The sequence below is a fragment of the Rattus rattus genome, chromosome 7 (assembly GCF_011064425.1).
Source record: "Rattus rattus isolate New Zealand chromosome 7, Rrattus_CSIRO_v1, whole genome shotgun sequence".
Taxonomy (NCBI): Eukaryota; Metazoa; Chordata; class Mammalia; order Rodentia; family Muridae; genus Rattus; species Rattus rattus.
The window spans coordinates 99915600-99930997 of record NC_046160.1 but is presented as its reverse complement, the minus strand read 5'-3'; the positions used below and the strand labels follow the sequence as shown (position 1 = coordinate 99930997).

Sequence of the window (15398 nt, the reverse complement as noted above, 5' to 3'; positions counted from 1 at the left end):
CTCTGATGTGGATAGTTGATAGTCTACATTTAGAAAATTCTTTGCTAGACAAATCTGACCAGGATCAAAATAAAAATCCAAGGTTCAAAACACTTGTGAACATTTATACAGTCTTTACCACAAGCATACAGAGTAAGCTGCTATGTTTCTAGGAAAACCAATTCACCTGAACTATTAATAAATGGGCAGTGAAAATATTTTTCCACGGCAGGGATCACATAAATAGCTGGGGAACGGGGAAGTCAAATACTCTATAATTACTGTTACTTAAAAAAAAAAAATCACACATTTTAATCCGGATCTCAAGTAGACACTAAAATTAGGAAATTTCCAAATCCAAGTTTCTAACTTCAAACACTTTTTATGGAGGAAAAGTTTCATGTTCGTTGTAGAGAAAATAGAAACGTATAGGGAAAACGCTTAACCATAATGTCGCTACTCAAAAATAATCAATTCAGGGCAACTTTCCAAGCTCTTGCTTGTCCATGTATTTACATATACGATAAGACTCTGAGCAAACAAAGCAACTGCAGCAAGCAAGCAACAGCAACTAACCCCGACCCTACACATCTTCAGCAGATTCTTTTCGGGTGATTCCTAAAGGAACTTCTCGATCTTTCCCAAAATGCTTGAGAATCTTTTAAGTTAAAACCTACAGGCAGAAAAAATGCCCACCTTTCCTTGACTTCCAGAAGCAGAACGAGAGAGATGCTCTTGAAGATCACAGACACTACTCCAAAGGAAGTCCTTGCCCCTACTGGGACTTGCCGCCAGCTCCACCCCAGCACACCCCAACCCCAGGCAGCTCCGCAAGTGCTCTGCAGGCAAGGACGCGGTGACTCTGCCGCAGAGCTCCTGCCTAGCGCTCCCGGAAGCCAACAGCTGCTCCTGGGCTCTGTGGGAAGCGCGGCGGCGCCCGCCTAGCCCTGGAGCGCATCTCCCCGGAGCGCGCCGGCGCAGGCGTTTACCTGTCTCATCTTCTAATGGCTCGGGGCCGGCAGGCGGGGACCACGCTCAGCTTCACCTCCCTCCTCCTTCCCCAGCCGGAATCAACGCAGCCGCCGAAGGCTGCTTCCCCCGTTACTACAACAACCAACAAGCAACCGCCCGCTCGGAGCCACTGCGCAGGCGCCCGCCAGCGGCGCGAACAACGCTCAGCTGCGGGCGCAGACGGATGGCGTCACCACGGCGCGCTCAGTCGCCAGAGCCAACCCAGGCTGTCACCGGAAGATTTCTTGGCTCCTTTTCTCTCTGTGTTTTCCCCACCCCTAAAAGACTGACTCCAAACTCAGAGTTCCGCCACGCTCGACAGAAGGGTTTACCGCGTGAGCGGCGCAACAGGGAGAGGCTCAGGCGGCGGCAACTGCTGATTGGCAGCAAAGGGGTTCACTCCCTATCGCCTGCTCGAACTGAACCAGCCTAGCCAATCAGAGCGAGAACTGACAAAAACGACCCAATCCTGGAGCTGGGCTGAGGGAGGGGGCGGGAACAAGTGGCCCAGGTGGACTTGGGACCTCCTGGGAAGCTGATTTGCGGATGCTTCTGACTCTGCTGCAGTAGTACTGGGTCGTCAGGTAGGAGAATTTGGAGCGGGATGTAGGTGATGGTATTGCAGTCGAGTAAGACTCTGCAAAATTTTGGAAAATGGGGGTTGCCTGGAAACCGGGGGTGATGGTGGAGGAGTCTAGAAACGGTGTCCAAGGGAGGTGCTAGGAAAATGGAGATTTGGTAAATTCTGGGAGTGGATGAGCGAGTAGTCGTTATGAAACTGGCTCTGCAACGACCTTTAACTTTTTCTCATGTAATTATCGGGTAACCCTCGAGGTAGATTTTTATATCCCCATTTTACGGATGAGAAAACCGAGTCTGTAGAGTTTCACTGACTCGTCTGAACTCCCAGAGCTGAGTGGTGGAGCTAGGATAGGAATCTACCTTTATTGGTTGCTAATTAGTATCGCATCCATGCTGAACTGGGCAAGGACAAAATTGGGGAATAAATGTTGTAAACCCCGCCCCTCCCACCACCTAAAAACTCCACAGAGAAATGGGTTTTATTGGTAGAGCAATACAGAAATGTTCTGGTGTGTCTTCATCAGCTCTGGGATTTCTAAGAGCTATGAAATGGAAGGTGCAGGTTCTATGTTCTACTTGGAAGGGAGTGTGTGTGTGTGTGTGTGTGTGTGTGTGTGTGTGTGTGTGTGTGTGTGTGTGTGTGTGGTGTGCATGTGAGTACCACACAGCTTTTTAACTAACCCAAGCTGGTGTTGAGAGGAGAAAATAAGAGAGGTAGATCTTGGCATATGCTGTGAGTGCCTGTGAAGATCAGCGCACTCCACCACCTCTAGGCCAAAACAGTCTGTTTGAGACCTCTTTCCTCAGGATCCACCCCTTAACTCCTGGAGCCCTTTTTAGTTGTTTTTTTGTTTTGTTTTGTGTTTTGTTTTGTCACTTCAGGTGATACCTATATGTGCTGGATAGGATGGGATCATACTGAAACATATTGCCACAGTGATAAAGGAAAACTGATAGCTTCTTACAGCTTCCAGGCCAAAGCAGTTAGCCTGACAACAGATAAATGAAGGGCCAAAATGATGGTGATCATGACAAATTGTCTCTGTGGGATCCCTTTAGATCTGATGGAAATCGCTACTCAGCGAGCCTTGAGCTAAACTGAAAGTACAGAACATAGCTCTTCCACCAGCTGAAGACAGAAGCATTGCTGGTGTTTTTAGCTTCCTCAAAAAATCAGAACTTCGCTGCCCATGGCGGCACCCACCTTAATCCCAGCACTCAGGAGGAAGAGGCAGATGGATCTCTGTGAGTTCAAGGCCAGCCTGGTCTAGGTAGAGTTCCAGACTGGCCACACAGTAAGACCCTGCCTCAAACTAAGTAAATAAATAAGTAAAGATGAGAACTTTATCAAAACACTCCGTGAGGGAGTATTGCAACAGAGTCCACAGACCCTGGCACTCAGCCCCATATTAGCCATGTCACCTAAGCAAATCACGTAGCTCTTGGCTCTGACCCCATCTGTAAAGTGGAAATACTAATAGTGCCCGCCTATCCTGATGTAGGGAGCGAATGAAATAGGATGTTATATGCTTGGGGCAAGTATAAGTGTAGGAGGCAAGTGTTCCGTAACTATAGCTAGTGTGCTTTTCTTGCAACCCAACACCAAGCTGCGGCAGGTTTTGTGTTTTAAGTCTTTTAGCTTGTTTTAGTTTATGAAACATGATGTGTCTGGGAGCCAAGCAGAGGAAAATTAAGAATACTAGTCAGAGTTACACCATAGCTTCCATTCAGATGCATGATACAGCTTCTACGAGTTTGGAAGGATGTGTCCAGGCGTCTGAGCAGATTTTGAATCACCCTCGAGCTATTTGCGAAGGGATGGTGTGAAGAGATGAAGTCATAGTGCCGATTCCAGACAAGCAGAGGGCATTCTGACTTAGGCAATACTGTGCTTTCGGGGATTGCTTGAACAAAGGTAAATGCCGTGCCACTTGCTCCAGGGTGTACTGGTCGTTCACCCTCATTAGAGTAACTGAGCATTGGCAGGAACACAGGCTTGACCCAGAAATCCATTCGACTACTTATAAAAATGTGAGTACTGCCCCATTTCCGTCCTTGCTATGCCTTCTGCGCTGGACTTGACATTTCCACCCATTGCATTTTTTTTTTAAATGGTTTTTAGTTAAAGAGGTAGCAATGGACAAAGATCAGCGTACCTCTGTTTAGGGTAACTATTGCTAGGCATCTTGTGAAAGGAAAGTGGTGTAGCAAGAAAGTAGGGTGGGGCTGAAGGACTAGGAGAGGAATTTGTGAACTGCTCTACTGGTGTCACTCAGGACAACCCTCCTGAAAGGGACACAGGTTAGGCGAGAGCACTTGTGTTGATGTGGAAGTGACTTTCAGCATGCCCTCTCTGTTCCCAAGGCAGAGCGCCCTCTCTTTGAGGGGAGTCATGAGCCGCTTCCTGAATGTGCTACGAAGCTGGCTGGTTATGGTGTCCATCATAGCCATGGGGAACACGCTCCAGAGCTTCCGAGACCACACTTTTCTCTATGAAAAGCTCTACACTGGCAAACCAAACCTTGGTAAGAAGTCACAACTGTCTGGGCATTATAGCACTTGCCTGTAATCTCAGCACACAGGAGGGTAGGGCAAGTTTGAGAGTTCAAGACCAGACTGGGCAACTTGGTGAGATCTTATGTCAAAAAAAATTTAATTAAAATAATGAAAAGAATGTAAAGAGGTGTTTTCTGTGTAGCACTGACCTAGCCGTTAATTCCAAAGTCGCCCATATATCTGACCTACCCAGGCTCCTTATTAAGTCTGGCTGGGAATGCAGTTCCAGAATACCCAGGTGCTTCTGATGCCTAATCTAGTCTTGGTAGCCACTTGAACAGCAGTTTTCAACCTGTGGACCATAACCCTTTGCGAGTGAAACAACCCTTTCCCGGAGTCGAATATCAGCTGTCCTGCATATTAGAGTTTTACATTATGATTTTTTAAAGAGGTAGCAATGAAATAATTTTATGGTTGGGGGTCAGCACAACATGAGGAACTGTATTAACAGGTCACAGCTTTAGGAAGGTTGAGAGCCACTGCAGTAGAATAATAGAACATGCAGGAAACACTTGACTCTTTTTTTTTCCCCCCAATCTTCTCTGGATACCTCTCCATTCGTTTGCCACTACTCAGGACAATTTGTGTGTTCAGAAGCACTTGCATGAGGGCAAGCAAGGAAATAGGATAGCGTGTTGATTCTGGAGTGCTGCTAGAAAGCCATAAAGAAGCCTTTTATCCTAGCTCAGTGTCCTCATTGGAAATCAGCACACATGGTCCTAGTCCAGGTAACAGGTAGACAGCTACTCATCCAAGATCTTCCGTAGTCCCTGAGTGGATCCCCCACATCCGTCCAGGTTCCTCTCTGAAAGCCAGGTCTCCAACTCACAGTGCCCTCTCGACTCATGAAGCTCTCCCTGCATGTCTGTCCTCTGCAGTTGACACTTTCACCCTGTTGACACTGGGTGCTTAGAGCTACATCACTGACTGACAGCAGCTGACAGCTCTTGTCACATTTATAGCTAACCCAGATCCAGGCTCTGACCTACTCTTTTCTCTGCAACATCTAGGTAGAAAGAGAATTAAGTAGGCGGAGCCTTATTTTGAACAAAGTTCAAATATAATGGGAGTCGAGAACCTGGAGAAGTGAGCAGGAAGGTTATTTTGATTTTTTTTAACTCTTAGTTGCTGCTCACAGGTGGTCATGAAACCTGTGCAGATACACGGAACAGGGCTCTAGGGAGCCATGTAAACTTTCCCTTAATTTTAAACTGGAATCTCACACTAGACGGATTTCTTTAGTTAGTCCTTTCATTAGAAAAGCCATCAACTCAGTTTCTAAAGAGTATACCCACCCCCCCCAAATTGGCTGACAAGCGAATATTTTCTCATTGCCACCTAAGAGATCTTTGGTGTGAATTTAGTAGAGCTGTCTACGTTTCCAAAGACTAAAGAATTTTTAAAGTTCAAGAGAACATTGAGCCTTTCAGTTGTTAGTCTTGTCCATTGATTGCACACATACACACACACTGCTGATGCTGAGAATCAAACCCAGGACATCTTATCTGTTATGCCAAGTAGGTGCTTTACAACTGAACTAGACTGTTTTTACTCTGTGAGAGACAGATCTGCAAAAGAACTAGCTGTGCCTTTAGTGTTTGAACATTTCAAATCCATGAGTTGCTTCAGTTCAGTTACCCACACAGAATGCTTCTAGAAAATACTCACGTCAGAACTCACCTCTGGAGAGTACCATGTAACTGGTCGTATGTCCAGACCCTGGTAATTTTATAAAACTCCCTCGGGTGGTACAGAAAGCAGTCAGGGTCAAGAGCCACTCTTACAGTGAAATGACTCAAATTTTCAGGGCAAGATAGTTAACGCAACAGCATCACAGTGAAGCCACCAAGAACGGGTGGCCCCAGCAAACCCCAGAGAAATAGTGCCTGTTTCTACTTCCATGTACACAAGAAGCCACCCTGGCTGGAACTCTGTCCCAGTAGAGCAGATATCAGACCTCTTAAAACCATGTCTTGAAGACATCAACATTGGTGCTGGTATCCGGTCTCACCTAGCAATCTAAAAAAAAAAATCTATTGGTTCTGCTAGACATCTTGTATGTTCCAACCCAGCTCTGTTGCATTTCCTTCCAATGGTAGACATCTGAAGAGGATTGAGCAGCACTCAGAATTCCTTCCATTCCCCAGGAGCCCAGACGGAGGGGTCAGGCTCAGCATCACCACGCATCACCAGGAAAGCAGACTAGCTTAGAACAAGGCTCACCTCAGCCGTCCCTTCTCACAGCTCTTGCTTCTTTTTAACTGCACAGTGAATGGTCTCCAAGCCCGGACCTTTGGGATCTGGACGCTGCTCTCTTCAGTGATTCGCTGCCTCTGTGCCATTGACATCCACAACAAAACGTACGTCAGGGAAAGAAGGCCTTTGGCTTCCCTTTGCTGGCAATCAGGCCCCGCGGGCACATTCAGACACGTGCCCTGTCCTGCTCTTGGTACCTGTTGAATCAGTTTACTGCATTAGCATAGCACATAGAAAATGAGAGGCCTGTTGAACCATTCCTTCCAGACAGGCCATACCAAATGGTGTCAGACCCCTTGATTAGAGCACACCTTTCTCCTACTAAAGAGCCCCTCAGGGTTTGGTTTGGTATCATTTCACAGTGCTAGGGGATCAAATGAAGAACCTTGGGCATGGTTGACAAATGCTCAAGCTCTGGGCTGCATCCCTAGTCCTATACACACCTCTTGCACCTTCCTCCTTAATCATAAATCCATGAAAAAAAAAAAAAGAAAGAAAGAAATCTCTCTCTTTCTGTACATTCTTTCTTTCTCTTCCCCCTACTCTCTCTCTTCCCGTAGCAACTCCCCTGGCCTCTCTCTGTACACATTCTCTCTCTTTCTCTTCCCTCTCCCCTCTCTCTTTCTTCCCATAGCAACTCCCCTGGCCTCAGTCCTTGGGGCCAGGAGACTTGCCCAAGAGCAGCTTACAATAAACCTGCATGTAAAAACCATAAATATAAAGAAACTCTGAAAGAGGCAAACACTCGCTGCCTCTCTAGAGTGAGGTGATGATGCCATACTCAGTTCTGGCCACTAGAGGGAGCCCAAGGTTTCTTCCCTATGGTAATCACCACTGGCTAAGTAGAAGCAGTCATTGCTCAGTTCACTGGGTGAAGCTGTCAAAAGGCCAACCTCACGCTGAAATCTTTTTAATCTTGTCCCTCCCTTCAGCATCGGGGGAGAGAGGAAGCAATGTTTATGGCTCCTCTCTGATTTTGTGAGGCACTTTCACCTACGTGACTTTGAGTCTCTTAGCAACGCCTTGGGGGAAAGGGGTTAGTGATTCTCATTACTGATCTTGCAGTCTAAATATTAAAAAAAATCCAATTAATTTAAGTAGAGGAAGACTGACTCAAGTGGGATTTAAAGCAAGACTATTAGCCTTTGATCTTTCCATCTTTATTTTTAATTTTTTTTTAACTTGAAACTGAATTACATGTCCTAGATTGCGAACACATATTTTTAGAAGCAGGATGGTTTAGTGGAAACTGCCTGGGGTCAAGAAGGAAAACACATCCTGCTCGCCGTTTTGTTGGTAATCGGGCTGATTACTGTGTTCTCGGTCTGAGGGATGATAATAGCTGTTCTACCTCTCGGAGTGAATGAAAAGGCTGGAATCGGCTAATCATTTTGAGGACCTTTTACCACCATGAAGAATTGCTGATGGGTATCGGGGGTGTGGAGTGCTCCAGTGAACAGAGGGAAGTCATCCTCTTCCCCCCCATTCCTTCTTCTGACCCAGAGCAGCTGCAAATGCTTTTCTGTCCTCTCTGGCTTAGGACTTTGATCCATAGACCTCTGACGTGCATCTGAGCTTATCAGCTCTCTAGCCGGAAATTCACAATCACCTTGTGTACACACACACACACACACACACACACACACACACACACACACACACACACACACACACACCAACAACATGCACCAGCATTATAAAAAGCAAATTTAAGATACTGGTTCTTTTAGAAAGAGAAGGGAGGAGAAGACAGTCAGGGCAGGCTACGGGCATAAATGTTTTCAATTTTTAGTTCTTTAATGTAAAAGTATCCATCTTGGGGATCTAGCTCAGAGGCAAAATGTTTTCCTGGCATTCACAAGGCCCTGAGTTTGATCCCCAAAACCAGAAAAAGGAATCTAAACCAAAATGTCCCAAGTATTAAAACTGAAAGGGCTCAGTCCTTGTCACAGTTCACTATCTTGGAGTGTTTACTAAATTTTTTCATAGTTTACAAAGAAAGAAAAAAAAAAAGACAATACAGACATCTAAAGGTCAGCCACCACCTTGTTATCAAAACCAATGAACAAGTTCTTCTCCTCTGGGACTCTTACATGTCCTCCTCAGACCAGACTTTAGGCTGAGACATAAAGTAGCCAACGTGTACTGCAAGAGCATCTAAAAGCCTCGTGCTACCCAAACCCCGTTCAGTACATTCATTTATGATTCCGTCACACAGCACGGGCTGGCACATAGCCAGACACCTGCTAGGGTAGCCTTAGGCTGCCGAGTGACACTTATGCTTGCACATAAGTGACCCTAGTCCAGAATTGCTGCACTGTCCCAGACTGCAACCCAGACTCTCCACAGTGGAGTTCTCGACAAGTCCTAGAAGCCCACTAGGGCGGCTTGGCCCATGCCTCAAAACCTTTTGTCCCAGAAGAGGAGAACTTGATGTGATTAAGTAGCCAGGTGTGTCTGAGGAACGTGCGTCCTTTCAACCACAGTTGTGTCATATCAGCTGACACTTTCTGCACCAACAGTGCAGTAACTTTGGTTCCCATGTCTGTCTGTTCCCTTGCAGACTCTATCACATCACGCTGTGGACATTCCTCCTTGCCCTGGGACACTTCCTCTCGGAGTTGTTTGTATTTGGAACAGCAGCTCCCACAGTTGGTGTGCTGGCACCCTTGATGGTAGCAAGTAAGCACTGGGCCACCCTAGACCCCTTCAGTGCTGGGGCTGGTGCAGAGGCCGTGCTGGGCGTAAGGTGCTGTTTCTATCACCATTAATCTTTTCTGTGTGTTTAAGGTTTCTCAATCCTGGGTATGCTAGTTGGGCTCCGGTACCTAGAAGCAGAGCCAGTATCCAGACAGAAGAAAAGAAATTGAGGCCAACCTTGCCAGCTCTGAAACATCATGGTCTTCTACCTTCGCTGTCTTTATTCACCCTCTGTCCTTAAATCATTTCCTTTGGGCTGCATCCTTAGCTCCTTCTCTAGGTTCAGCATCTTAAGCATTTGAGAGGGTTTTTGTTTTTTGATTTTGGGGTTTTTTTTATGTTTTTAATTTTTTTTAAGGTATTAATAAGAAATTACATAACATGTATGTATAATTTAGAGTCCTTTCAAAAATACTCTGTTAGACCTTCAAAGTCAAGGAATTTTGAGAAGCTCCCTAATGTGTCCTCCCCCTAGCTGTAACCCCTCCAGGCTCCATTTTCCGTTCTTTTTGCTTTTTGTGTGTTTGTTTGTTTGTTTCTCTGCATTCCTTGATTTGACTTGTGTGGTGGGAGCAGAACCGTGAAACTGCAGCTGCTGCCTGCCCAGAGCAGCTGCAAGCAAGGGCTGCTTCATGGGGCTAAGCACACATCTGGGCTCCTTTCTACGCTGGACCCAAGACTCGGAACCAGCCAAGGCACAGGCAGTTCTTCTGAGAAGGGCTGCCCTCGAGCAGGACCAGGCTCCTCTTATCTACAAGTGGATGAAGGTTGGAAGAGTCTGGGCTGTTTTTAGACATTTTGGTCAGTTGTATTTGTGTAATGCATTTTGTAATAAATAGGGAAACCTTCTATTCTGATCCGTCTTTGTACTTTGACCTTTCCTAAGAACCTTTTTACCCTCCAAACCCTCTGTACCCAACACAGGAACATGGTAGCCTGCTTCGCCTTTCCACCCACTGTTCTGACGGCTCAAGACCGGGAGAGCGAGGCTCCTCATTGTCCACTTGCTCACTTGTGTTCTTGATGCCAAATCTTCTTCCTTCTTCACCTTCAGGACTCTCGTGGGCAGCTCCCATTTTCCTCCCAAAGAAGCAGACTCCTGAGAACAGATATGGGAAGTAGAGCAAAGCAGCCTGGGCCAAGCAACATGAGTGTGTAAAGAAGCAAGGCCAGGCAGGCGTGCTGGTGCACACCTTTAATCCCAGCACTTGGGAGGCAGAGGCAGGTAGATCTCTGTGAGTTTGAGGCCAGTCTGGAAAAGCCAAGAGAGAGAAAGAGAGACAGACAGAGATATGTGCAGCAAGGGTAATGCCACCACATGAACTTCATACAGAATTCTGTAAGAAAGCTAGGTGTTTGAGTCAAGAGGTAGAGCTGGTAGATGATAATTAAATCGATCAGAAAGACCTCCCTGAGCTGGGGCGGGGGATGGGGGAGGGTGTCTCAGCTGAGACTCAAATACCCACAAGGTGGATGTCTTGAGATTCAATGCCCAGAAGGTCATGTGAAGCATTAAATGGTCATTAAATGCCATTGAGGCATTTAGGGCAAAAAAAAGCAGCAGCTGTGGAAGGAATGAGCACCGTGAAGCTACAGGAGGGTGAAGGCCTTGGCCGTGAGAGGTGGGAGGTCAGAGGACAGAAGTAGCCCCCAAAGGATGGCCAGTGTTTTTAGCTAAGTACATAGAAAGCGTCAGTGCTTTACAGGGAAAATTTGCCTTAAATGACTTTAAACAGTAAGCATGCCGGGGCTGCTGTAGCCAACAAAGAAGGCTTCCCAGGGTTTGGTGGTGCTTCGGTAAGGTCTCCAGCTCTCATTTGGTGAAGCTTCTCCAGCTTTGCACAGCCCTGGCTGTGACTCAGGCTGGCTTCATTTGTAGTGCCAAAAGAGAATGCAGTTCCAGACCTCAGATCCCCATGGTACCGGAAATTCAGCTCATGGGAAGAATTGCCTTCGTCCTTCCACTGTTTTAAGAAGTGGGTCCCTCCGGAGACCACCTAAGAAGGGCTGAGCGAGTGTAAGATGATGTGGCTCCCTGGGCGCATGTCATATGACTGTCTGGACAGGAAAGTCCAGAAGTATGAGGTGCAGGGATGTACTTAGCATGTACGAGGAGGGAGTGCACTTGAGAGGAAGTCACCAAGCTGCTCCTGCTAGAAGCAGGCTGTGGCCACCGACCAGGGCAAGCTGGTATGGGTCTGGGGTGGTCAAACAAAACACTTCAGTGCCCTTTGAGGCAGAGCCAAAGACAACACTGGGCCTTCCCTTAGGGAGGAGCACATTCCAGCCTGTACACAGGACGGGGAAAAGTCAGGGTCACAGGTTGGCCACTGAGTTACAGCTTCTATGTAGGCGGTCAGGGACCTTTAAAGTCTCTTTAAAAATTCAACAGGATGTTACACCCTTGTCAACAAAGGACACAGATGCTCTGCTGGCCCCAAGCCTTGCCCTTACCCCCAACCATCTCCCAGTCTCAGGAAAGTGTGATGGCCTGGTGGGGACCTCCCAAAGCTGCCACTACCTCACTAAATGACAAGGCAGAACACTTTGAAAATCTTTATTGCCTTAAAATATCTTCTGTTACAAACAGGAAATACAAATTATGTTTTTTTAAATAAATGGATTGAGTAAACATGTCCACTTTGAACAGTTGAAGAAAAAAACACCTTTCTCTTGACAGAAAGTAAGGCTTCTCTCTGTTCCATCCCTAACACTCCCTCCACCAGACGGCTGCTTCCCTCCCTCCTATCCACTGCTCAGGTCTATACACGTACACACACACACACACACACACACACACACACACACACACACAAAACGCATGTGTGTACACGCAATCACATCCCCTCTGGCCCAGTACCCCAGTACTGCAGGCAAGCTGGGCGATCTGGTATGCTAAGGCCAGACAACACTAAGATCCATGACCAGAGCTGCTCAAGGTACAGGAGCAATTAGCTGCCAGTGTCTCTTTGGGGAAGACACCACGAAAGCCTGTTAGTGGTGGGGAAAAAGGTCAGCTGGAATTGGTTTAAATGGAATCCTTTTAAATGTAAAACACCTGACAAAGATTCCTGCTAGCAGGGGCAGGGAAAGGGTTCGAATACAGTCCTCAGCATACATAGGATCGTGTTTAACTGAAACAGACATGTCTATTTTAAGAGCCACCTTCTACCTCTTTCCTCAGAGATAGCCTTATGTGTCAGAGTAGAGTGAGTGAGAGAAACTTTTTAAAGGTTAGAGCCACGAGCCCCTGATGGCTGCATTTCCCAGTGCAATATCCAAGAAAGATATTCTGAGTGGCCTGGGACACAGAAGGCCCTGAGCGAGCACCACCTTTGTAGGAAACACCTTCATCCCAGTGCAGAGCTCCACACACACAGTAGCCCCTAGCCCTCTCACACCTAGGCAGAGAACCCTCTCTAATCGGTTTCTCCTTTGGGGCCACGAAGGTTGTGTCTGGTTTATTGGTGTTTAGTCTCCTTGACTCTCAGGAAAGAGGATCTGAAGAAATACTGCAGAGCTAGGGGGAAGGGCCAAGGCCAAGGGCCAGGCTGCCTCGGTGGGATGATGGGCCTGCTCTGGCGCTTCCTCTCACGACCCTCAGGCAGAGCAGCTCCCCATTCTCATAAGAAGTGGCCATAAGACATTAGAAAAAGTTAATATCCTGAATAAGCTTTCTTAGGATAATTTTGCAAGCATTCTCCATGAGTGAAGAAAGGGATAAGAGAAGGTGAGAGACCAAGCAAGGATGGACTCCCAACACCCTCCACAGCCTCCCCCAACACTAGCCCAAGACCTAACAGGGATTGGGGACCAGAATCCAGTCTGCATCTGGAGAGAGGTGAGGTTTTCCCTGAGTAAACCATCCAGGTTCTCAGGTAGAGTCCAGTAGGCTTAGGCACTGCCATGCAAGGCATGCACACATCTTCCAGTGGCTTCCAAAAGTTTCTCCGTGAAAATCTAAGTGCTGGCAGTAACAGCTAACTGGAACCAAGAGGTGAGTGAGTGTCTGTGTTCCTGAGTCTCTGCCACCTCTCTCAGAGATGAGCCTCCGACAGGACGGTGGGTACCTTGCTGGTATTGCTCTCTTCCTCCTCCTCTTCCTCCTCCTGGACTTTCTAGAAGGCAAAGAAAACACAGCCCTGTCATAGAAGCATACAGACCTCCTCCAGCCTGACTGAAGCGGCCACTCAGTGTCCCCATAGGCACAGGGAAACAAGCAGCCCAGCCTAAGTGTGTTCCAGATACTGCCCGCCACCATCATCACTCATCAGAACAAAGCCAGCCTCCTCTTCCCACAGCCCCAAACTCACCTCCCCATGTTAGCAACTAAGCTGCCCCAGGTTCCAGATCGGCACCTCAGAATCTGGATCAGAGTCTCCAGCTAGCCTACTGGGAGGCAGCCCCCAGGATAGGGTTTATCATGATGACCATGGAATGGATGCCACTAAAGTAATTTGTAAGACACCTGCCTACCTATATGTGAACCCCATGACTATGCAGTTATCCGTATTCAGAGAAAAACACTGCAGAAGCTTTTGGGGAGAACCAGCTTGGACATGGCTTTTTGGGGAAGGATGGCATGGAATTCATTTATAAGTTTCCTGTCTCACACTTGGTTAAGTGGGTTTGGGATTAAGTATGGGCTGGAAATTCTGTAGGGACCCTGTTGGCAGATTGCCAACTTGGGCATTTGTCTGTCTTCTAATTGCCAAAAGGACCTTTACACAGACATTACTACAGAGCCAGCACGGCTCAAAGCCCAGAGGAGGGTGTGCAGGGCCACCCAGAGGCATTGCCAGCTGGACAAACGGTGCTTTTGTCCCTAGGAATGCTTGAATCCCAACCATGGCCAGGGCCACAGCTGTAGTAACCCAGCCTTTCTCATTCTCAACCTCACGGGCCTCTTGGCACCAGATCTGCCTTGGCCATGACTAACCCCCATTCAGACGACTCAGAGCTGACTTGGTCACTGTCTATTTGACAGACACAATCTACAACATGCCTTCCTCCTCCAAAGCCACCACCTCAAAATCACCCTCAGAAATAAAATAGCTTGGGAATGTTGCAGCCCTACTGTTTAGGTACTGGAAACCCAAGGTTTCATAGTCAAGGTCAAGTCATTCACCCCGTCCTTGAGTTCCCTACCTAAACAACATCTCACTGGTGTATAGAATGGGCAGCTGCAGCCAGACTGGTGCTCTGGCCTTGCTGGGTTCTGATAATGTGTTTATCTCCAAGTCTCTTGAGTTGCACTGAGCGCTACAGGGCAGAAAATGACCAGGGGTCCAGAAAAAGGATGCCCTGTCTGATGTAGCTTTCTTCCTGTGAGCCCCAGCATGACTCTGACCTGCCCTTAATCCCAAGTACCTACAGATAGATGCCAATGAGGGCTAAAATACAAGGGTACAACGTAGGTGAGTCCTATTATAAGGACTTAGGGTCCCTAGTCCCACTCAGTGTTGCCTCTAACATTCTACACTCGAGGAGATTGCGCCAACAACTCCACTTGATTAATAAACAGATGTACAAGGCTCTGGCTCCAACAAGAGTGAGTGAAGTTTTACAACAACAAAGGGAACTACGCACATCTGAAGACGTGAGGTGTAGTGTGTAATTGATTACAAAGTTTATCTTTTAAAAAAAGTGTGTGCGTGTGTGTGTGTGTGTGCACGTGCGTGTGATGCAGGGCCTGAGGAGGGCATCAGGTACCCCGAAGCTAGAGTCACAGGACCTTGTGAGTCGCTGGGAATTAAACTATTAAACTCGGGCAATATAGTAGTATTCCTATGTAATATATAAATATATCTTATTTACATTCCTTGTTTGTCTTTATCTTCTAACTTAAATACAGCAAACTCATGTCACATGACACAAAACTCACATTAAAAAATGTTTCCACCAAGAATCTATTTTATCACAGGCACCTTTTCCCAGCGTTATTCTAAATCATTGTGTCTCTTTATACACAGCACAGTGAAAGCCCAGGTCCACGGTGGCCTTTGCTCCTCACACTGGGCTAGATAACAGCATTCCTACCTCAGGCTTTCCCTGTCTCCCAGTAAACACTCTATTATGGGCTCCTCCCCCTTGCTAGCTACCGCCTGCCAACTCTAGAATGTGGTCGCAGAATACAAACAGTAAAGAACTAAAGATTCTCAGTTATAAGTCGGCTCATAGCCTTGAATGCCCAAAGCACTTCCTACAGCAAAGTTTTACCATAGAAAACTGGCAAAGGTTTTTCAAAATGATAAATGCCCAGCTCTGGCACTCTTGTACACTACTGAAGGGACACTGATAGAATTGGCTGTGTC

General features: G+C 47.0%; 3 protein-coding genes across 11 annotated transcripts in view; 1 reads left to right on the top strand and 2 right to left on the bottom strand.

Moving 5' to 3' along the window:
- Positions 1 to 1168, bottom strand: part of Ttll5 (tubulin tyrosine ligase like 5) — a 219707-nt gene extending 218539 nt beyond the window's left edge. For 7 of the 8 annotated variants that reach the window (XM_032908172.1, XM_032908171.1, XM_032908169.1 and 4 more), the window contains exon 1: positions 969 to 1168. The gene's annotated coding sequence lies outside the window, so the exon portion shown is untranslated. Of the gene's footprint in view, positions 1 to 675; positions 908 to 968 lie in introns of those variants that run through there. The other variant, XM_032908170.1, reaches the window with a different exon arrangement.
- Positions 1169 to 1227: 59 nt separating this feature from the next.
- Erg28 (ergosterol biosynthesis 28 homolog) lies at positions 1228 to 9941 on the top strand. Of its 2 annotated transcripts, none has more exons than XM_032908183.1 (5): positions 1228 to 1574; positions 3937 to 4097; positions 6398 to 6488; positions 8948 to 9066; positions 9175 to 9941. In XM_032908183.1, the coding sequence occupies exons 2-5, from the start codon at positions 3965 to 3967 to the stop codon at positions 9252 to 9254; spliced, it is 423 nt and encodes a 140-aa protein (XP_032764074.1). In that variant the 5' UTR covers positions 1228 to 1574; positions 3937 to 3964; the 3' UTR covers positions 9255 to 9941. The 2 variants fall into 2 exon arrangements, with proteins under 2 accessions (XP_032764074.1, XP_032764075.1); XM_032908184.1 differs by having other exon boundaries at positions 1487 to 1574; positions 3941 to 4097.
- Positions 9942 to 11625: 1684 nt separating this feature from the next.
- Positions 11626 to 15398, bottom strand: part of Flvcr2 (FLVCR heme transporter 2) — a 62668-nt gene continuing 58895 nt past the window's right edge. The window contains exon 10 of the mRNA XM_032908185.1: positions 11626 to 13202. Coding sequence (XP_032764076.1) covers positions 13122 to 13202 — 81 coding nt within the window. The 3' untranslated portion in view covers positions 11626 to 13121. The remainder of the gene's footprint in view (positions 13203 to 15398) is intronic.

Bases quoted from the DNA above. Each gene is read 5' to 3' on its own strand.
- Erg28 (XM_032908183.1), top strand. From the start codon at position 3,965: ATGAGCCGCTTCCTGAATGTGCTACGAAGCTGGCTGGTTATGGTGTCC. The intron at 4,098-6,397 runs GTAAGAAGTCAC...TTAACTGCACAG, and splicing joins CACTGGCAAACCAAACCTTG to TGAATGGTCTCCAAGCCCGG. The intron at 9,067-9,174 runs GTAAGCACTGGG...TGTGTGTTTAAG, and splicing joins GGCACCCTTGATGGTAGCAA to GTTTCTCAATCCTGGGTATG.